This window comes from Primulina tabacum, chromosome 5, assembly GCF_025594145.1.
Source record: "Primulina tabacum isolate GXHZ01 chromosome 5, ASM2559414v2, whole genome shotgun sequence".
NCBI classification, from domain to species: Eukaryota; Viridiplantae; Streptophyta; class Magnoliopsida; order Lamiales; family Gesneriaceae; genus Primulina; species Primulina tabacum.
In genome coordinates, this window is record NC_134554.1 from 15,991,115 (window position 1) to 16,015,137 (window position 24,023).

At 36.5% G+C, this 24,023-nt stretch overlaps 1 protein-coding gene across 2 annotated transcripts; it reads right to left on the reverse strand.

The window, feature by feature from the left end:
* Positions 1–1,533: 1,533 nt before the first annotated feature.
* Positions 1,534–22,466, reverse strand: LOC142547055 (phosphatidylinositol 4-kinase alpha 1-like). 2 transcript variants are annotated; one of them, XM_075655126.1, is made up of 26 exons: positions 21,256–22,466; positions 20,800–21,141; positions 20,545–20,706; positions 19,189–19,359; positions 18,850–19,008; positions 18,628–18,755; positions 18,249–18,555; positions 17,760–17,928; positions 17,416–17,633; positions 11,562–11,720; positions 11,283–11,465; positions 10,331–10,855; positions 9,890–10,249; positions 9,446–9,660; positions 8,014–8,197; positions 7,782–7,918; positions 7,519–7,669; positions 6,882–7,148; positions 6,413–6,490; positions 6,259–6,306; positions 5,330–5,502; positions 5,026–5,221; positions 3,062–3,202; positions 2,772–2,980; positions 2,185–2,346; positions 1,534–2,065 (listed from the first exon to the last, which is right to left on the reverse strand). In XM_075655126.1, exons 1-26 carry the CDS (start codon positions 22,210–22,212, stop codon positions 1,807–1,809), a joined length of 6,060 nt encoding a protein of 2,019 aa, XP_075511241.1. In that variant the 5' UTR covers positions 22,213–22,466; the 3' UTR covers positions 1,534–1,806. The 2 variants fall into 2 exon arrangements, with proteins under 2 accessions (XP_075511241.1, XP_075511242.1); XM_075655127.1 differs by lacking the exons at positions 18,249–18,555; positions 18,628–18,755; positions 18,850–19,008.
* Positions 22,467–24,023: the final 1,557 nt, after the last annotated feature.

Below are 24,023 nucleotides of genomic sequence, written 5' to 3' on the forward strand. Positions count from 1 at the left end.
TATAAAAGTAACTATCTCGATTATTTTCAAAACCACGGCCGCGTCCACGACCACGACCACGACCACTTCCACGTCCACATCCACGACCACGACCTCGATTTCGTCCTCGACCAAAATCTTGTTTATAACTTTGATTTTGGTTTCCAGATTTAAATTCATTTTTGCTTACGACATTTACTTCAGGAAATGCCGTTGAACCAGTGGGTCGTGCCTGATGATTTCTCACTAAATTCATTTGTTCGAATCTTTCTTTTAATCCCTTCCACAAAGCCATGGGATGCCAACGCAAAAATATCATGGCTTTTGCCTTTTCTTGGGATGTCGATATGCCATTTTCTTTTATGGTCTCATTTAGACCCAATGACTCAAGATGCATTTATACATCGAGAATCCATGTCATATAATTTTTTTCCGTGATATCAAGAGCAATGAATTCGAGTTTTGCCAAGTTTAACATGGTGGTACTAAAAAATTACGATGTATTTTATTAGTTAATGAATATTGCAATACAAAGTAATGGATAAACAACAAGTACGAGTATTTGTAAAAATAAAGAAAACACACGAGGAGGATATTCTCCGATAAATAAAAGACTCATAAGTATGATAACCAAAATAATTAAAAATAACTTTGAGAAAGTCATCTTCTTTTTTTCTTCGAAAAATTTGATGAAGAATAATTTTTAGAGAAGAAGAGAAAGTTGGAGTGATTGAATGTGTTTGTGAGATGATATTTATAGGGCAAAAACTAGCCGTTTTGTTACCGTTTATGACCGTTGGTGTACAAAAAATAAATGTATGTATTTGTATACTTTTATGGTAATAATATGGTGAATATAATATTAATCATGTTTAAATAATTATGTATATCATATCACATTATTATAATGAGGTGTCGTAAGTTATTTTGTTTAAAAATCTTATAGACTTTTATACTTGTCGTATCCCTTACCGAGAGTGTGGGATGTCGTCTTAACATCCTCCCAAGATTTATAACAATTTTTTGAAAAATTTATTTTTATTATTTCTAATAATAACATTATATTATATATTAAATATATACACAATAAATAAATAACAGTAAAATAAATATTATTACTTTTGTTACTTTTTTTCTTCTGTTTGGAGCTTGGAAAAGGATGGAGGACTTTTAGAGCTTCGTGCTGATAACGTGTTGTGAAAAAGTAAAAATTTATGGTAAAAAGTAAAAATCTCAAACTCTCAAAATTTACCAAACTACACACTTTATAATATTTTTCTCTCTACTCAATTGTGATTTTCTTCACAAATGAGATATCTATTTATAGGAAATCTTTACAAATAATCCAAAAATAAAATACATCATTACCTACATCATCACACACTAATTTTCAATATTTACAACTCTTATTTTCAACATTCAAATATTCAACATTCAAATATTCAATACACTCATTTTAAATATATTTTTCAACAGCCAAATCATTTCTCTAATAAATGAGATAAAGTTGCATTTTCTGCTTTCTTGGAAAAGCTTCACTCATCAACCATCATATCAAATTACATCATGCAAATTTTTTTTTCTTTCTTTTTTTAAAATCCAAAAGATGATCATTGATCCCATAGATACAGAACAGCTCCTTCTGATACTTTTCTGTTCTACAAAAAATGCACATACTCCTCCCTTCCTAATGAAAACAAACAACGCCTGATCTTTCTTTGTTTTTTTTCCCTCTCAATTCCTCCAACAACTCGACGCTAACTTAAAAAGAATGAAAACTAAAAGAAACTAAATATACAAATCTCGGAAATCAATTAACATGATACCTCATTTTTCGATGCCCTGTTGCAAATACTGTATCAAATCGTAACCAGCAGTGGTCCACTTATTGTAGGCATCGGTGCAGGTACGAATCATAAAATTGGCTGCTTCACGCTCAGTCATTTCTGGATGAAATCTCTTGCGAAGATTACCGATAGGATCACCCCTGCTAAAGCAAGGCAATCCACTGTCTATCATCAGCAACACTGTGTTTATGATTCCATCCATGTAGCGACGTGCAGCAAGGTAACCTCTCACGCACAGCCTGCACACAACCATTAGAATCTTCAGTAAATATCACCCAAAAAATATAAAAAAAACTCATAAGATCGGAAGAAGCACAAAAGCTGAGAAAATAAGTAAATACATGACTTCCGATTTTACCTTACAAATTGGTGCCATGTGTCACTTTTCATAACTCCGGAAGGGTCAAGTAATTGAGTCATCTCATGACTCAATTTGAAGTGTGCGCTCTCAAAACGCATATTTCCACCAGGTGAAGTTTCCAGAATGAAACCAAAATCAATATGAACAAGCCGCCCCAGGCTGCATTTCATGGTAAATGAGGGAGTTAAAATATCGTTCCCGTTAAATGGAATGGACAACAACAAATGCTGAGAATCAATGAGCAAATGAGCAAAAAACTCATCAACTTAGAAATGGAAATGAATTTACAAATTATGCTCGGCAAGCCTATAACCCACGGACACATGGATCAAAGAATCAATAATGCTATGGATAAACTAGTCCGCTCCCCCGGGCCAACAACTAATCCTGTCGTGAATATATTTGTTTTGTGATGGGCTTTGATTTGTGTGAAGCTTTCACATGGACAGTATAAATCCACTCCAGCAATGATAGGCTTGGTAGTGTGTGTTTGTGTGTGTGTCAATGTTGACTAGACTTTTCCAATTTTAAACATGCAAAGACATAACCAACCTAAGAATCACTGCTTACAATAGGCTGCTTACTTGTCAAACAAAAGATTCCCATTGTGCCGATCCTTTGGTTGAAGCAAGAGGCTGGCAACTGCATATCCAGCACTGCTTATGAGGAAGTTCTCACGAGCTGCTTCAAAGCTGGGAGAACCAACAGGCCCAAAGTCCTGCTGGAAAATCTCGTATAAACCACCATCAGTAGTCTCGCCCATCTGACTTCTGCTCCGTGTGTTTGGCACAACCTGCCGATATAAATGATAAAAATTTCTCATCAAGTAAAAAAACCTGCTGGTGGAAACTATCTGACTAGACTTATGGAATACCTCAATAATTCCTCTCTCTGGGTCAGTTGGAAGTACTCCATAAGGAAATACATAGAGATTGAGTCCAACAGCTTCGAAGATGTCCTTTAAAAGTGAAATAACTTGCAAAGCAAGAACGTCTTGTCGACAGTCATCTCCAACCTATGCACAGACTCAGGCCCATCAGGTTGTGATCATATAATTTGAAGTGAAAATTATGAATAACATTCCCCAATCTAGCTTCACTTAGTATTTATCAATATTTGTTGAAATTGATCTTTTGCATTGAAGGCAAGGCATTTTTCTTCTCTTTTTTTTAGTAAAAGAAAAGGTTATGAATGAACTTAACCTTTTAAAGTATTAGGCCTGGTTTAGAGCTAACACAAGTGTTTATAGTTCCACATTAGACTGTTAAAATCATAAAAATCTATAGAAACGAACCCAATAAGAATCCAAGTCAACAAAGTCAAATTAGAACTTTGCAGCCCATATTGACATCCTATAGTGCAATTCGTGCTCTGATCCACCACTTCAAAAGTAACTTCTCAATTTACCAATGCGGTTTATAATCTAAGGAATTTGAAAGAAAATTAGAGAAACTAAGGTTCCTTTTTTATGTACTTAAACTACTGAATTAGAGTTTTTCCCATTTGAATAACTATCTGGAAATGATAGATTAATATTTGAATTTTAAAGTTTTCTAGATTAGGTATTAGTTTAAGATAAGACTTCTTCAGCCAGGAAGATAGGACTCTATAATAAGTAATTTGTATTCTTTATTTTTGTAATATAATGAAATCATTTTTTCAATCTATATGTTTCCCTTCTTTAACTTCATGGTATCGGAGAGCTTGATCGGGTCTCAAAGGAAATCCAGGCAAAAGGTTGTTCTTCAAAAATTCATCACTTCGAGACAATGAAGTGTGTAGTGATGTTGATTGAGCTGAATTGCACAAAGATAGACACTCTACTTCAGGATATTGTACATTTTGTGGAGAAATCTAGTAATACGGAGAAACAAAAAGCAATTTGTTGTGGCATGCAGCAATGCTGTCGAGCTCTAGCTCATGGGACATGCTAAGGTATGTGGTTGAAGCGACTACTCACAGAATTAAAGTTTGAGGATGGACAACCCGTAAGATGAAACAATCAAGCAGCTATAAGCAAGGTCATAAATCCGGTTCACCCTTATCGAACAAAGCATGTTGAAATGGATTGACTATTTATAAGTGAGAAGATTGAAAATAAAGTCATTGAGCTTTAGCTATGTTCCCACTCACATGCAGACAACTAACATATTGACTAAGAGCTTCACAGGCCTAGGTTTGAACACTGGAGTTCCAAGTTGGGCATGACTAATATATACGACTCGGTTTGAGGAGTGTTGAATATTGAATAAAAGTTTTTCCTACTTGAATAACGAAGATGAGAGTTTTTCCTATTTGAATAACTAGCAGGATATTATAGATTAATATTTGAATTTAAACTTATCTAGATTAGGTATTAGTAGAAGATAAAGACTCTTTTAACTAGGAAGATATGACTCTGTAAATAAGTAATTTGTATTGTTTATTTTTCTAATCTAATGAAATCAGTTTTCCAGCCTATTCGTTTCCCTTTTTTAACTTCAGTATTGTATCTAACAAATTAAAATCAGGTGATTTTAATGATATAATTGTACATAAACTTAGTAAAATATTTTATTCAATGAGCTCAAATCTAATTCAAGCCAATCCCACTCTTGCTATTTATATTTACATCGTCTCAAATCCAACTTCAATTAAGCATTCAGCTCAAACCGATTTCAAGTTTTTTAAACATTCTCCTTAGAAATTTACCGAATGGAACTCATGAACCTTGAAAAGCATTGAGCTAATACACAATAATTTGACTGGAGTGGGCTGCCGCCACCATTTTGTTTACAGATGAGTGAATCTGGGAAGGGTCACCCTAAATAATGCAAGACAGAAGGGTTAATATGATACCTTGAAAATGCATGCTTGAGGTTTCACATCTTTGTAATCCCCATCACGATCTACCACATTGAATGTGATCATTATAGGGACTTTTGCAGCTGATTGTAAAGGAATTCCACTATCAACCTGAATACTTTGGACTAGTTTATTAGGAGCAGTAGGCAGATAAAGATCATTTCCTTCAACTTGAATTTTCTCCAACTCCCTAGTTTGCATGAGAAACCGTATTGTGATTATAGTTGGTTTAACAATAAAATCAATAAATATTTGATCACATGTTCACCAATTACACAAAAAGCACTAAAAAACACACCTTCTTATGCCAGCTCGTCTTTCCTCTTTTGGAAGGGGAAATAGAACACCTGATATAGATGTAACTTTGTCAAAGAAATCGAATTCCCTTCGAAACAAGTCAAGGGCTTTCGGGTGGAAACCATCAATAATTCGCTGCCTAACGACCGGAAGAAGTGATTGGAATGAGCTATTCTGAAACCAAAAACAAAGATTGCATTACAAAATTGAGTGAATGACTGGAAAAATTGCAACTAGAAAGAGATTATGAAGTGGATAGCATAACATATATTGTTGAGTGGAAGCCAACTTAAGTTCACCATCATAAAAGAGTATTGAGTTAAATAGATGGAAAAAATTACAAGGAAAGAAACCCCTTGGGGGACTAGCATGCAAAGCCATACACCTGAAGAAAACAAAATAACACCTTATATAATGCTCAAAATTTGGTTTTTAATTTAAAAAATTTGGAATAAAATAGTTGCAATTAACATCTAATGCCAAAAAGAGTCGAATTCATTAATAAAAAACCGTTTGCGCAAAAGCACACATAAGGTATAACCACATCTGCTCTGATATATCCATTATCAGAAGTGATGGAGCAGGGAGAATACAATGGTTGAATAGTGAGAAATTTGGGAAGGCACAGATCAATTTTAAAGAACTGTAAGAAAAAGTACATAAATTAGATGTCAGGACATCTAGATTCCTCGCAAGCATGTCCAACTTCCAGCACATATCAAACTATCATAAAGCTTGAAATATAAAAACATGTAGGGTTGACCAAATGTGGAACATAGATTGATAACCAACAACAGACAAAGAATATACCGTCAGACTTATTACCATTTAACAAGAATAATATACAAGAAAATATTTGGCAATTAAGATACAAGTCACCCTCTTCTAATGGTATTAAAATTATCATGTAGGTGGTCAAAACAAGAATACCTTTACAGAGGCTGGATCTTTTCCTGAGTCAGGAACAGAAGTCTCACCCTGCAAAAACACTGTATCTGTTATATAACAAGCTAAAGCATCCTCGCAACTTGTAACAGATCTCTAAAAAGTATCCATGACTGAATTTGGATGACATTTTTCTCACTTGTAAATGCCATATCAAAATATGGGCAAATATATCACTTCTCTGTGCAGCTCTGAGCAAGTATCCTTCAACCAGCCTCTGCAAATTAAGTCGTTCAGCATAAAAAAATGTTACAATTTGATACCAGAAGCACAAGAACTACAATTCATTTTACTACAAGTTTGTGAGAGCAGAAGCTCCATATGAGATATTCTTTGAATTACTTAATTTATGCACTTTTTAACGGTAAATGACGACACAAATTGTTTGCTGGAGTGAAAAAGTTATGCACCGATGTATCTTTTTACAAAACCACAAATGACCCAACATGGCTTGTGACAAACACCAATAACCAATTTAGCATTAGCAGGAAGATGCTTTGTCCAAGCTTGTCTAGTAAAGATTCCATTTATACTAGCAGAATTCTTTAGATTGTTGAGTAATTGTGTAGGAAATGTCAAAGGACAATCATGTGAAGCCAAGAACCCACCCCTTCATCATATCTTAGTGACTGCACCAGCTGTGGCATGAAGAACGTCACTCTCTCGGGTGGATAAGATTCCAGCACCCTGAGAACATAAGCCATGACTCGAGGGTGACCTTTATATGCTGGACTAAGGAAGTCCAAGGCCTGTGTGATTGAACAAGCTGCCCAGTGCGGCAATTGCTGTAAAAGTGTTGAGTTCTCGTCCACTGCTTTTGAGGTCACAAAGTAAGGCAAAGCTTCAGGAATGCTTCGGATCTCCAATATATGCGACTTACAGAAAAATTAAATCACAAGTCAAAAATAGTTCAAAAGAATGTTGAATAATAAAGAAAATGAAAAGAACAAGATATAGATATAGATATAGATAGATATCTTCACATAACATGCCACGTTCGCGCGACTAAGTTTGGGTATTATATTCACACCATTTAATTGGAAATCATAGTTTATATTTAATGGCTTCAGTCGGCAGAACAATACTATCAAATATCAAAACAACAGGACCGGGAAAATTGATAATATTAATCACATGAAGTAACTTTTCCAAATATTATTCCAGTGTCAAACTTTACTTTCATTGGCTTGCTTTAAGCAATACTTGTGCTTAGCTAGCAGACTTGCATCAATTTTAATAACATACTTGTACTAACTGGGTGGTTTCAGTCTTCAGAGCAGCAACTGATGGAAATCTTGCAGCTAAAGACAGAGCAATTCGAGGATCAACAGAGAAAGCAGTCCTGGCGAATTCTGTCCATTTTTCAGAGCTAATTTTAACCCGAGAAGTGTTTTCCCTGAAGATGTAATCACACAAGAAATTAAGGAATCAAATAGTACTACCACAATCGAATCAATGAGTAACAAATGATTGACATAATAAGAGATAAAGATTTCAGTAACAGTTACTTGGGTCCAACAGGTTGTGCCCAAACCTCAAGTCGGTCAGCCTCATGCTGGCACAGCATCAGTAGTAACTGCCTCCTCTTCTCCCGTCCCACTGCATAGTTTTCCATCTCACCCCAGACAGGGTGATGCTGATCCTTCTATAAAAATATAAGATTTATTTCTAAATAGCTTCATAAACAAACCGGCACACGCAAAACAACATTTTTCAAGATCTTATATCCAATTTACTTACAACATCATTCAAAGAGCTACCAGTTTCAAGTCCCCGAGCTCTTAAATCAAGTTGAGAAGTGTCTGACCGGTCATTTAAAAGATGGTGGACAAATAAAGAAATGGATTGAGCTTCACTCTGAGTGAAATTATTGTTATTCAAATCAAACCACTCAGGTGTGTGGGCAAACCACCCTAAAGAAGCCCTGTTTTTTAAAAATAAGGATAGACAAGTGAGTGTTCTGACAACAGACTTCAAAGTGCTCGAAGCCACACTAACAATATTAAAAAGCTAGAGAAGGTATTTTTGTGCACAACTTCTTGTGGTAGATGGAAAGCAAGGAGCTGATAAATAAAGGAAATTAAAATAGTCAGTCTAGGCAAGGAGAGAAGCATCAAATGGTGATATAATGGTGCGCTGCACATAGAATAAAATTCATCGCTGGAAAGTAAGCACAGTGATGATAGTTCACGAGTATCATTAACTAAAATATGCCTAACTAACAATATGCAAAACGCTAGAGAAGGTATTTGTGTGCACGAAAAGTTCTTGTAGTAGATGGAAACCAAGGAGCTGATAAATGAAGGAAAATTAAAATAGTCAATCTATGCAACGAGAGAAGAATCAAATGGTGCACACTGCATCATATAATAAAACCCATTACTGGAAAATAAGCACCGTGATGAAAGTTGAGTATCATTAACTAAAATATGCCAATTATTGTCGACAATACTGGGTAGCAACAATTTCCCCTGCTATCTAGTGTGGCAACAAATACAGCACAATGATTAAACACAGTCTTCGGAATATTTTATGGTTTAAAAACTGACTTGTACTATTACCACAAGTTGTAGCTTTTGATCCAGGGACAAACAATTTGTTTTACATCAACATTTAGGCCGTACTTGCATTTAAAGAACCTCTAGCACACCAACCTTTTATTATATCAAGGCGCTACATTCTTCCATTGATTTGTAGAATCGACAAGCAACTTTTGGTCCATGAAATATAAGGTCCTCTTAAAGAATAATGTAACTTGGTCCTCTTAAAGAATAATGTAACTTGAAAGCAATAACAATTTTGTATTGTCTAGATCTAACTCATTCCTTAGATTCCAGAAAATTGGAATTAGATACCTATTTACAGCTGCTATCGAATATTTAATGAAGACTTTTGACATCTGTTGCCTCATGAATGCACTTAGACAATAATTTTTAAGCTTTAAGAAAAAAACATGCACTTGCTCACAATTAAAATTATGAGCAGCATATAGTTGATAAGAAAAAAGTACTCATTAGCGTGTGTGAGTTTTACACAAGCAGCGGGCCACTCATTAGTCTCATTTTGTTAGACAGCTAATAAATTGCATATTTCATTGTTTGATTCTAAAAATATGCACAGTAATATAGGTTTCCAAACGTTGGTATGAGTGATTACTTTTGTCAAGTTGTACCTATAAATCCTATCTTCCAGCAATTGAAGCCCTGATCTGAAGTTGTGAAGATTCCCTTGTGACCGGCATGAGCAAAACTTTAGGCCAAAAAGCATCAGAGTGAAGAAAGTTCCTGTAGCAGCTGGATGCCGCGAAAAATTCCAAGGGAGTTTTGTTGATCCTTGCAACATACGACCAAGTAACAAAAGCTGTTCAACACTGGCATGCCGTACTACCTAGATGATGATGATATTCAAGACAAATAAATTCGCTTTACAAAGAGATACAATAAAGAATGGATATATTGATTCACCGAGAAGGAAACAAATATTCAACATTTAAATTTCAAGCATCAGAGGATATTAGCAGAACAACAAAAAGTAAAGTTTGTTATCAGAACAAAAGTTCGATGCACAAAGCAGTTTGTTAATGAGAGCACTTAAATTTACATCTATAAAGCCTTACCTCAAACCGGTCAATAAAAAATCCAAGCCACAGTCTATGAGCCAAAATCTGTTCAACAGGGTCTTTCTTGGGATGTGGCTCAGGCTCACCTGGGGCAAGGTGGGGCCTCAACTTGGCAGAAGGTCCCGAGTGCCTTATATCAGATGCAAAAAGGCCTCTCTTCGTGTCTACAGTCCATAGCCAGGCATCAACAAGCTCAGCAAGGACAACAGAACCCAACTGTGGAGCAGCAGAAACTAGCCATGTCCATATATACACACCAGTATCAACAGCATCAGGCGTGGTAATGTAAGCAGGGCACCAGCAAAGAAGACGCAGAAGTTGGGAAAAGCTCTCAATGTTTGATTTTGAATCTGAATCCTGACAAAAATGTTTACATCATGTTTAACACAATCAAAACTTACTTCATATTGAAAGAATATGAAAGATAAATAGCTTTACCATATTGGAAAGAAGTAGTGCGGTAGCTTGAGAACAAGTTTGACGAAATTCTGATTTGTCCACCTCACCACCCTTCTCTGCGATATTTACAAATTTCTGAAGCAGCCGCACAAACCTAGAAAACAATATCTCATTGAAGGATTCATTTTTAGGTACTGTAGGTTGTACTGATGAATCCAACACTGGAAGGTCAGGAGTAAGACCAAAACCAAGGGATCGAGGCTTTTCAAGGTCTCCTAGACTCTCATATAATCTTTTCATGCCGGCAATTTCTCCAGCATGGTTGCACTTCACTGTTGCACTAACAATACCAGTACCAAGAACCTCCAAATTAAAAGCATCACTCAACTTCAGGTTTCCCCCTGAAGCTGCAGCCGCCGCTGCCATAAGAGCGGGTATATTTGCAGTTTTGGTACCAACCCAACAATCATTCTTTCCCGTACCAATCCTGATTTCTGACAGAAGAGAAACCACATCGGCAGTGGGTTGTGTTCTCTGCCATGTATTAGCTTTGCAAAGGTTTTCCTGAATATAAAAGGTTTTCATATATATGAGATTAGGAGTTAAAAATAAGTTCAAATCGATTACACATTTGCACGATCCAACCATTAAATTTCATTCTTTGCCACTTTAGACCCAACAAATGGACTTGGATAATTTTTTCCTACTATGTTTTTTACTATCTTTTATGTTGTTTTTTGCTTGGGATGATGGGGGATGTTGGATGCAAGCTAATATACACGCTAAAAATGTAGAAACTCAAGGAAGAATTGTGCTTACAAAGGCGACATGAGGTTAATCAAAACACAGCTTATCATCAAAGCATCTACCCATCAATAAACATAAGAAAAACACAAACATAATACACCCAGTTCAGTCAATTCAAATATGAGATTCGTGTTTTTTGTAATTAGCTTAGCAAATCGATTTGCAGTTGATGAACAAAATTAACCTGAAGAAGACCCTGGCTAGTGCAAGGAGCATGTGAAAGTGAAACCATGATCCATTCCCGGACCATCTTTTGGTACAAGGAGCGAACACTGGCAACATAAGCAGGATCACTCACAACATTTGAAGGTGGATCATTATGCATTGATAGTAGCAGAGAATCCAGACAAGACGAACTCCACAAAATCTGACAGTCATGTAAATCACGTTTACAATAATATTATGGTCATGACATGACCGATACAGGTTTCGTGCGATGCAACATAAAAATAGAATAGTTTACCTGAGGAAATCTATCTCTGAGTTGAGTTAACAAACTAACTGAGATGTCTCGTATATGGTCATCCCTTTGAGACAAATTTTTAATAAGGAAACAGGCATGAATAAAGAGAGTGGACTCTCTAACCTCAGCATCTAGTCCAGTCTCAGATGCTCGATCCTCCTGCCCCAAGTTGGAAAGACCATAAATATGTGAAACAAATCTCCAAAGAAATGTTAGCAACACATATCTAATCTAAAAAGTAGATTTGAAAGATTAATTTCAAAATGCAAACATCAAATGTACATACGGTATGAAATAGCATAAATAAAAGAAAATAGTAATACAATACATCAACATAAGCTAGTTTTGTCTTAATCATTATAAATAAAATGGAAGGGAAGGTGCACAACTACTTGGAAATAATAGCAGAAACAGAACTACGGTAAGAGCAATGCAAAGTCTGAATCTGTAACAATACCATTCAAAAATGAATAGATTGTACTGGCATTCCAGCACACTAATTTTGTCCAACTTTGAAGTAGAAGTTCAGCTACATCAATTGGCTAGTTGTCATGAAGGTCCACCTCCATATAATTATAAAAATACTTCAACTTGTCCTTTTCTAGAATTTGATAAGATAAATCCTGGTGAAACTATTTATACTGAATTGTGAGGGACTGTGGTTCACGGGATTATTTAGTACAATCGCTATCTGTGATGAGTGCCTCTTTTCAGTTTTCCCACACAAAAACTTTATCATAAAATCAGTTTATTTCTTAAACTAAATCACTAAAGGCCTAGTTGCACCAAGAAAGACACCAAACAATTGAGCTCCATTTTCTATGGCCACTGATCTTTAGTGATGTACAAATACTTTCACAGAAACTAGTGCCGTCGCCCAATATCTTAATCATCCATCTGAACAAGCAATGCACCAAGAATGACAACTGAGGTTTTTTAATAATCGAGTTTAAGAGAAAAACCCATCTGTTTCATGGAATGAATAAAACAAAGTGCTGTGCAGAATATTAAAAGGAGAAAATCAGATGCTATCCTAATCTACAAGAATTTAAAATACAGAGAAAGATAAGTAACTATCTAATCTCCTTGTTAGATAATAATCCAATGTTTATTATTCAACACTCCCCCTCAAGTTGGGTCATATAAATTGATCGTGCCGAGATTGGAACTCAATTCTTTATAAATGGGCCTGTGAAGTGCTTTCGTAAGTATGTCTGCAACTTGCAATTGAGTAAGAGTGTAGCTGAGGTCTACAATTCTTCTTTCAATCTTTTAACTTATAAAATGTCGATCAACCTCAACGTGTTTGGTCCTATCATGATGGACGAGATTTTCGAAATGCCAATAGCAGCTTGATTATCACACATAACTTCTAAGATAACCAGTTTCCACCTTTGATTCACCAAGAAGTCTCTTGAGCCATATTCCTTCACAAATTCCGTGAGACAATTCTACTTTACCACTACTACGAGCAACTACAAATTACTTCTTGCTCCACCATGTCACTAAGTTCCCCATACAAATGTGCAATATCCTGACGTAGAACGTCAATCTGAATGAGATCCAGTCCAATCACCATCACCATACACTTTGTTTTCTCGGACGTCTGTAGGAGATCCAGCCCAATCCGCATCACTGTACACTTTGATTTCTCGGACTGATGATTTTGTAAAGAGTAGTCATTTCTCAGGAGTCCCTTTTAAATATCTCAACATCCAATACGCAACACCCATATGTTCTTCAGTCGGAATGTTCATGAATTGACAGTTAACACTAACTACAAATCCAATATCCGGTCGTGCATGTGCTAGGCATGTATATTTGCCAACTATTCTTTGATACCTCCCCTTATCAATTGGAGGACAATCATTTTTTTGTTTTTCATACATATCTTGATGATTGGATCCATTGGTGTATCCACAAGCTTGCATCCTAACATGCCAGTCTCTTTCAGTAGGTCAAGAACATGTTTTCATTTGTGAAATTGAGATAACCAAGATGCTCTTGCCACTTTCATTCCCAGAAATACTTTAAAAGTCCAAGATCTTTCATTTCAAATTCTTTTGAGAGTTTGAGTTTCACACGGCCATTTCTTCTGTATATTTCATGTAAGTACAATGTCATCCACATACACTATAATGGCTGCAATCTTAACTTCTTCAGGGTGTTCTACAAATAAAGTAAGATCAGATTTACAATGAGTGTAACCATCTTTTCTTAACACATTTTGAATTGATAGAACAAGGCTCTAGGTGATTGTTTGAGCCCATAAAGTGACTTTTCTAATCTACACACCTTATTGGTCGTACCCGTTGATTTTTCAAAGCCTGGAGGATTGTTCATGTACACTACTTCAATATCACCGTTGAGAAATGCATTCTTGACATCAAGTTGATACAGAGGCCAATCTAGGTTGACTGCAATCGACAATACAACTCGAACAGTGTTGAGTATGGCAACAAGGGTGAAAGTTTCTTGGTAGCCAATACGATATAATTGCATATACCCTTTAGCCACAAGTCTTGCTTTGAACTGTTCTATACTGCCATATATTGTTCTTTTTGAGTGCCCTTATTCCAACATAAACAACCTTCCAGTTTGGATCACTGAAAGCATCATCATTGTTACTTGGAACCTGAATATGGTCTATATTGGAAAAAAAACACGATATATAGGAGAAAAACGCTTAAGTGAGACAAAATCACCAATAAGATGCATTGTACAGTTCGGACTCCCTTCTTTAAAGCAATGGATCTATCATCAAATTCAATGTTTTCAGTCACATGAGTATCAGTATCAGACATCCCTTGTGTGGTTTTTTATGAATTTGGCAGCGGAGAGCAGTCATAAACTAGTTGATTTTGTACAGGCTCGTGTACATTCTTTTAATGAGGTTTCCTTCGGGAACAAACACAACGCAGTGGACTGATTTTTAGTTTATTAGGGATAGCCTACTCACTGATTGTGGGGCATGTAACATGTTGGCTCAGCTAGTGCTTCGAAGTATGGTGTGGTGGGTTCCCAATGTTGCAGTTCATCGTTGGAACACTCCTCCTGAACCGTGGTACTGGGGTAGAATGATTCGGACTCAAAAAATGCAACATCAATGGATGAGTAAAATATTTTGGTGGTGGGAGAATAACACTTGCACCCTTTCTGGTTATGTGAGAAACCAAGAGAGATTCACTTTACAGCGTGTGGTTTGAGTTTGCCGATATTATGGGAATGGATGTGAACAAAACATGGACAACCAAAAACCTTGAGGGGAATTTCGTGAAGGAGATATGAGTTAGGAAAAAAATTTAAAGAAGGTGTTAGAATATAAATTATCATAAGTTTTGATAATAACAATAACAACATCGAGCTGTTTCAGGGGTTCAGCTACCAATTTCTTTGTATTACCAGACTTCCAACCGCTGGACCAACTCAACTGTTAAGCACATTTTCAGTGCTTCACGCTGCAAACTTCAGAAAATCATGTCTCCAACTGGACCGCTTAAATGATAAATATCTGACCGTTCAAGTCTAATAGGTCAGACTTCAGCAGATCAAGGTGGATATTGCAACTCGAGCTGTTCAGACAGTACCATTAAAGTATTAATCCACAGAATCATATCAACTCTCTATTGACAGAATATTTCCCAAAGTGTCAAATGTCAATCAGTTTTTTCAGAAGCTAAAAGCTAAAAGTCGCAAAAGCAAAGAAGCATTAAATGAACATTTAATGATGTGTATAATGATTAAAAGCAACAAGATCGTTCTGTCCAGAAATAGCAAAGATGATCGTTTAAAAGCATTTTCATTGGAGCTTTTCAACTATAAATATACAGATTCAGAAGTGAAGAGATACCAGAACAATTATTCAACTCAACACACGCTTATAAGACTACATCAGATTTTCTAAGAATTAATTTGTGTTATCCTACCAACTCAAGCTGTCAAAGCTCACCATTGGTTTTTGTATTTGTTTCTGGTGAACCGAAGGTTCTTAAAAGGCCAGAAATTGTTGAGTGATCACTATGAGTTTCGATTTAGGCATTAATAAGCCTAGTCGAAGTAGGTTGTTACAAAAGTTGTAACACCAAAGTCTTTAAGTGGATTCTTTCCTAAACAGAAGAATGAATTTGCCCAGTGATGTGCAAGGATTGTGATTATCGCATTGCACCAAGTTCATCGACGGTGGGAAACGAATGATTCTGCGTAACCAATGAAGAACCATCAATAGAAGGTGAGTAGCCAGAGGATCCAACATAACTTTCTTGCAACTTTCCTCATGACGTACTTCTGAAACACAGTCCGAGGCCCTGAAGACTAGGTAGAGGTTTTGTCCCCAAGATCCATCTGCGCACTTCATCCGGTGTTGAGGCCCCGCCCCATAAAAATTTGAATATGTGTTTCTTTTCCACAATCGCACGATACATACCACTATCATTTGGACATTTCCACTCATGAATTTAGAAGTCAATCTGTTGCCATAGTCGAGCGAGGGAATTAAAATACATCGTAATAGTGGAGTCACCTTGACGGAGTTCCTGAAGGCTGCTTTCAATGGCAAATAATTCCAGTGTATTATCCTTGGACGAATAGGTATCATGGGCTGCATCCCATATGCCCTTGGCAGTGGTATATAAGAGGAAATTTTCGCTTATTTCAGTCGTTATGCAATTGAGCAACCAAGACATGACCATATAATTTTCGGAATTCCAAGCCCTAAACTTAGAATCGCTTTTTGCTGGACACGTCGAAGTACCGGAGACAGATTCATCTTTTCCTTTTCCACGGATGAATATCATCATAGATTGTGACCATTGTAGGTAGTTTTGGCCATAATTTCTTACAAGTGATCGGGATGGAGGAAGTATTGGCGGCTGCTGGAGTCATAAGTTGAAGATTGGGATGAGGATGACATGCCGTACTTGGTCATGGGATATTTTTTTCTTTTAACTCTTCGATCGATACCATGAGGTTTTTTAAGAATCGAGTTTGGGAGAAAAACCCATATGTTTCATTGAATGAATAAAACAAAGTGTTGTACAGAATATTTAAAGGAGAAAATAAGATGTTATCCTAATATAAAAGAATTTAAAACACAAAGAAAGATAAACTACTATCTAATCAACTTGTTACATAATAATCCAATATTTATTATTCAACAATAAAAAATATGTAACACAGCATAATGCTTTGGAAAGATCAAAGAAGATTGGTGGTTCCTTGTAGTGACCACCACATGTGCAACATGAATGACGCAATGACTAGGATCACTCTTTTGGACCAATTGAACCAGTTGTTTGGCTCACCCACACTGAGCATGGATAACAGGTGGACAGTAATGTAGAAAACAATATTTAATCACCAAATGAATTACAACTCCATGCAAGAGTTTATTTGTTGTTTGTAATATGCTGCACCTAACTACTCTGTAGATTTCCCCTTAGGTGCAAAAAAAATGAAAATATTTTCTAAAACGAGTGGTGGTTAGACTTGAAACCAGGGCCTCTCCCCCTTTGACCCGAATCTGGTTATCTCATTTCATCTAAAGCTTAACCAGGTACATATGAGAGACATTATGATTACTCTCTGTAATAGTACATAAGCTACAGGATAGCAAGGTTAAATGTGCCAAATGATCGAACCCTCCATAAGTCCATATGGACACAATTCACAGAGCAACAAATATATCTAACTCAGATTTCTTTCTTTGTGACCACAATATCAATAAATCAAGTCATAAAATTGGACCAAAATCTCTAATGTTGGATATTATCCCAATAAAAACGCTAAACTGTAAGATGGCCACATGTATATGACTGTGCATATGAAGTCAGTAGGAGGAGGACAAATAGGAGAGTACCAGCCAAGACATTGCCGTTTCAAATGACTGATTAACAATTGCCGTTAAACATTGAGAAACAGCTGGCAAAAGATTTGGACTTTTCAAGTATTCAAAGACACAGCTGAAGGCACTCTGAGAGGTAGTGGCGCTGTGGCCACCATTCAGAACACCACCATTGCTACTGAATCTTATTATCTCCAAAAATGCTACAGCTGAAAGATAAGTTGCTTTGACACCTGCAGAAGTGAGAGTATATAATAACCCCCTTATGTTAAACTCAATCTTCTACCATTGCTAATGGAATCTAAAATTTACTGCCAATAACACAAACTTTGATACGCCGCTAAAAAGAAAATATATACCCGAAATTGTACTCATTGCAGAAACCTCCATTCGTCCTCCCAAGGCAGAAGATAGAGCAGTTCTTTGATTCACAGCAGCTTTCTCATTTCCATTCCCCCGGCGACTACCTGGATCATGAAGTGCATTAAGCTCCAACTCATCCTCAAGCCATTTAACAGAGCTCACTACCTGAAAATACAATATGTTTTCTATCAAATCCCTAACGGTCTAGTGATTAGCAAACGCAATATGTGAGTTAACAAAAATGACCGATGGTTTGCATATAAACCCAATATGTTTAAAAGAGTAATAATAACCTTCTGTTTCCTAAAACTCACATGCTACACGAGGATATTATTTTCTACAAGTAACAACTAAATATAGACTGTGTGGGTAAGAGTGGGAAAGGGAGGGTAAAAGCAAAACACCAGCTTGAGCCAAAAGGCTCGTGAAATAGTTTAAGTAACAAAGAAATTAAACTGGCCCACACGTTTTCTATGTATACTTACAAGAGGTGGGGTCCCTTGTGAAATACGCTGCACTGCAGAAGACCACGACAAATTCCACATATATGGTCCACCCACTGCTTGGAGAGCAATGATGCCATTGCTTCCCACGCTATTCAGGGTAGTTGAAATTGGCTTTGGTGTAGCTTGGACTTTTTGTACTGGAGGTGCTAACCCAAATAGAGCAATATAGAACCACAAGTTCCGGAAAAGCTTTAAGAGGGAAGGTTCCACGTCAACACTGGGGTCAAAGTCTGAACATATTTCAGCCACAGCAGGTAGTAGGGGCCCAAGAAAATCCGCTCCGCTCCTGAAGTGTCAACGCCAAATGAGAAAATCTAACAACATTAAACGACAACTCCACATCCTCTCAAACTATTACCTTCCACTTTTCGACTCCGCAGCCAACCCAACATCTGAACATAGAGATAACAATCGCTGGCGGTAATCTGGACGCAATTTATTGCTTGTAAGACCTCTAGCGATCAGCAAAAATCCAGCAGGTAAAGTCTATAACATAATTGAACAGGTGAGAAACCATTTGTCATAACTAATACCAAAATTATTTCAAACTGATGCTGTCATTCTAAAGAGATGTTTATACCTCAACACGTTCTGTTGTGGCTTCAGGTACCTGAGTTCTGCTTTCAGCAGAGCCGACACTAGATAGTTTACACAAGTAACTCCGAGTCATTAGAACCATAGCTTCACGGTAGGACTTCTCGAAACCTAAACTCGCCATGCGAGAAACAGCATCAAGAAGCTGCAGTACCTCAACAAAAGCAGGTTGAGAAACATGCATTCCAGCAATAAAATGTATTTTATATTATTTACATGGCAGGTAGAATCATGCTTTCCTTAATTGGGTTTATCAGTGACACTATAAGAAACATAAAATAAACATAGGTGTAAAAGTTAGCAAACTGAAGAGAGAGGTTCTTACTCGAAGTCTCAATAAACCTGCAGTTGAAGCATCACCCTCTTCTAGACTCTCAATAAATAGCGGCAATATCATGTCAACAATTTCAGGCTTATTAACAGAAACATTCAAGTCGGCAAGTAAACGTATGACATTCATCTGTACAGGTGGAGCAGCCTGCTTTTCTTTTCCATCCTGAAACAATACAATTTAACCGATAATCTAAGAGGAAAATACCAATATTTATAACTTAATCTAAAACCCGAATTGAGAAATAGAATGGCCAGAGTAATACAGTGATGGATTGGTAGGTATCGATTCTAAATAATAAGATATAGTCCTGCTATTACAGTAGTACATCCAATAATATGTAGCACAAGAGTATTCCAATTAATTCAACTCTCTTTGCTATAGAAAAAAATTAGTGTAAACACCAACTGTAAGTATGTAACAGAAGATAAGAAAGTATAGAAATCTAGGACTGTTGCTCGGTCCCCTTCGATTCTGTCGGCCATAACGATATCAATCAGCCAGAAAATATTAACAGCTTTAGTTCCAGCTAAGCCAATGTCATATTCAGCAATACTGCCGGCCAATTGACATACACAAGGAAACATACAAAAACATTTCAACATAGGTGCCCCCATATGAGATGTATGATGTGGTCCCATTCTTACATCAACAGTACAATCAATCCTTCATTTTTCCTATACTGAGCATAACTTTTAGGGTCTCATAAAACTTAGCAAACATTCCAACTATCAGTGTTATCTATTAATTGATAGACCAACAATCAAATGGAGGAAATGCACAAGTATATATAAGTGAAAAGAAACTCAAACTTCGACGACAGTCAATGTCCTCTTGTTTAATAAGTATTATTAGCTGCTGTTGTTGCAGAACAACTCTTAAAAAGTTAAGCAAGAGAATACAGGAACACATAACATTTGCAGCAAGCATGGGTAGGAAGTTGTAAGTAATAGGGAGCTGCTATCCATAAGAATTGTGAGTGGGAAAGAAGGCCATAGGTCAAGAGGAGTAAGGTACCCTTAGTGTGTGTGTGTGTAGTGTGTGTTTTGGGTCATTCCTTTATGCAGGATACCTTTCCTGGCTCCAAGCACAACGGAAAGGCAATTATGCAACTATAAATTGAAATTCCATAGTTTTGCCTTATCAATAACAAGGTAAATTTACAAACTAATAACCATTCATATATAAGATCATGAGAATTGCAGCGAAACCCATTTTTAGGTAAATAATAATGATAGACAATGACAATAGTGGAAGTCATGATGTTGATTAACAACAAAGAATAGAACATTCAAATTTCACTAAACAATCTAATTACTATATATATAACAGCCAAGCGACGTTCCTAACCTCTTCTTCATAATCATTTCGTTCACGAATGCTAGCAGCCAGTCCCATGATAAAAGTGTCAACAGGAGACCTGTCCTTGACCCAACCAAACTCAATTATCTCACGGCATGTTTTCAACATGCTATCAAACATAGCTCCCTGGCTGGTAGCCCAAGTGTCAGCCTGTTTATTATTGACAAACCAAATAACACATTACTAAACAATGCCATAGTGGCTTAATCACTGAGTACGTGTCCAACAACATACAGAACGCACCTGAGCACAAGTAGCCAGCACAAGCGGTTTAAAACGAATTAAGAGAACACGGAGAAGCTGACCACCACGAGTGACAGCTGCTTGAGAAATCCCAGCAAGAAAAGAGTAGAAAAGCTCTTCACAAGCCCTCAATTTCCGCCAGACTGAGAATAAGCATGCCTCTGCAGCCTCTATCAACAAAGCAAGAGCTCCATGCAATAATCTCTTTGATGTCTTTCCTTCCGTGTCAAGAGATGAAAGAGTTTTCACTTGCAATCTTGCTGCAGCATGGTAAACAGACAACTTTGTGTTGATCCTAACTTTCAGTAACTGCCCTTGCTCTGACCAATCACGCTTTCTTATCTGTCCACACATTAAAAACAACATCACCCTTTACGACTCTTTGCTCATGTAAAGAACAAAATCTGATTTCCGTTTAACTTTATGCACGATACTGTAAGTTTTATGTTTAGTTACCTTTAAAAAAGCCATCATTGATTTGAGTTGCTGCTTCGCTATTCCTCTCACTTGCTCCAAAAGCTTGGAATCAATGACTACCTTTTCCAATACATGTCCGACCAACTCAAAAACAATCTGTTGCTTTTCAAGGCTCTCCACTGGTTCCTCCTCAAAAGCAGCCACCACCTTCTTAAAAGCCAGAACACCACCAACTCTCCCGCCATCACTTAGCCCAACACTCCCACTAAATAAATCTCCATTACTAGCCCGATTCATCAAAATCCCCTGCGATGCTGTTGGATCGTCCCTTGATACTGTGCTGCCAGAGGAACCCACAGAAACAATGCTGGCTTCGTTACCAGGAGACTGATAATGGTTCAGGCTCATAGGAGAGCTCTGAGCTGAAGCAGCATCAGGGGTCGAGATTGTCTCCCTTGGCGAGCCAGGGACTGCAATTTCTAACCGGTCAAGGAGAGTGGAGACCAATTTATTTCCGTCAGAGGGTAAAATGGGTGGGAAATGAAAACACAATGCCTTCAAGAAAGCGCTAGAAATGCTCGAATCGGTGTTACTAATCGTCTGACTCACGATTTCACCCGTAAACCCAGCCACATCGGTAGCGAAATCAGGGGACAATTCGGACGCCTTGGAGATGTAATCCAAGAAATCTTTGAAAAACGAAGAAATCGCGTCACTTGAAAACGATTGTGGCCAGAAGGTGGGATGGAAAGATGACGGAATCGATCGATAAAACGCAAGGAGCAACGATTTGGGCGTCTCGTGATCGTGGTTCGGGCATTTTGAGAGGAATCGAGCAAGGGCCAAAATGGCATTGAGCTGAGACCTCGACACCCTAGGCGATCCGACGAGCAGAAACTCAGTCGAGGGACACCGGCCGCAAATCCACGTGAGTTTATCCGCGAAATGGGTCGGGTTTTCCGCGATCAGATCACATAGCTCCACCAACGACTCCATGACTCAAGACCCAGTCCCGAATGTGGGCCCAACCTGTGGAAATCAGCTCAATGCTTCCATAGATTCACATTGATCGACGGATAAACTGGAAAACAGATGCATAAAGATCGGAGGGGGGATTAGGGTTCAAAATCCGCGCCGGATGAATCGGATTCACGATGCAGCAGCTTCCAAAGATCGATGTTGCTTCTTCTCCGTTGGCTTTCTGCAGAGCTTTTCTTGATTCTGCTTTTTTACAAAACATAATCATAATAAATTAAAGATTATATTTTGATTTAAAGATATCAATCTCCATCTAAATTCTAATTCAAAATTTATGAGTTTGAAGCATAACATTTAATTTGTCGAGATTATCCAGCTCCTAGAGACATTATTTTACATCATATACAATTTTTTAAATTTCTAAAATATCATTTAATCGCTGCATATTTTTTTTAAAAAAATTATAGAAAAATAAAACTATTCGTTAAATAGATCGTAAGAATCGACAAATTGTATTCATTTATAATGGTTCAAATTTAAAAACTGATAACTTTAATTTTATTTTTTTCTAAAAATTATATTCTTCTAACTTTTTACGAGTCGCACATTTTTATTATGGACAACTTTATAACGAATCTCCATCTATATACATTCTCAATTTTTTATTTACTCCTCATACTCTCAAATCTTTGATATAATAAATTGAACAGTTTATCTCTTTGCACTACAAGAAAAAAGACTTTTCGCAGTGAATCATCGACAACGCACGTTAAAAAGCACGCCGCCAATAGTAGTATTTATGGCACACTCATCCACGTGCGCTTTTAATATTATTATAGATCATACAAACAACGTCGTGCAAAAAATACACACCGTAAATAGTTATTTCGACGGCGAGACATATGTATGCTGTTAAAATTTAATATTGACAGCGTGCGCCACACGATGTTAATAGTCTTATAATAATTTTTTTATTTAATATAGCACATTCATTCATGTAATCTTTTAATATTATTATAGCTCATACAAACAACGGCGTGCAAAAAATACACGTCGTAAATAGTTATTTCGACGGCGAGCCATATGTATGTTGTTAAAATTTAATATTGATGGCGCGTGTCACACACTTTTAATAGTCTTATGATAAATATTTTTATTTAAAATAGAATTTATTATTTACGGCACAAAAACCAAAGTGTAAGGTAGTATTTATCTATTATCAATGAAATTTATATAATAAGGTTTACACATGTAGTTATTTTTATAAGTGGTTCATTAATCTACAATGACATACACCGAAAATATATTTAAAATAAATAAATAAATAAATATCACTATTCCAAACACGTTTTTAGGTTGCTAGATGATAAAGCTAATTTGAACAAAAACTTTTGGAATATGTGAACATTGACATTTTGGCAAAGCAAGCCAAATATCGGTCTTTTTTAAAAATACTAAAGCTTGTTGTGAAAAAGTAAAAATTTATGGTAAAAAGTAAAAATCTCAAACTCTCAAAATTTACCAAACTACACACTTTATAATATTTTTCTCTCTACTCAATTGTGATTTTCTTCACAAATGAGAGATCTATTTATAGGAAATCTTTACAAATAATCCAAAAATAAAATACATCATTACCTACATCATCACACACTAATTTTCAATATTTACAACTCTTATTTTCAACATTCAAATATTCAACATTCAAATATTCAATACTCACATTTTAAATATATTTTTCAATACTCCCTCTTGTGATGATGATCATAATGATTGTCTTCATTACGTGTTTTTATACTGCCTCGTTAAAAACCTTACTAGGAAAAACC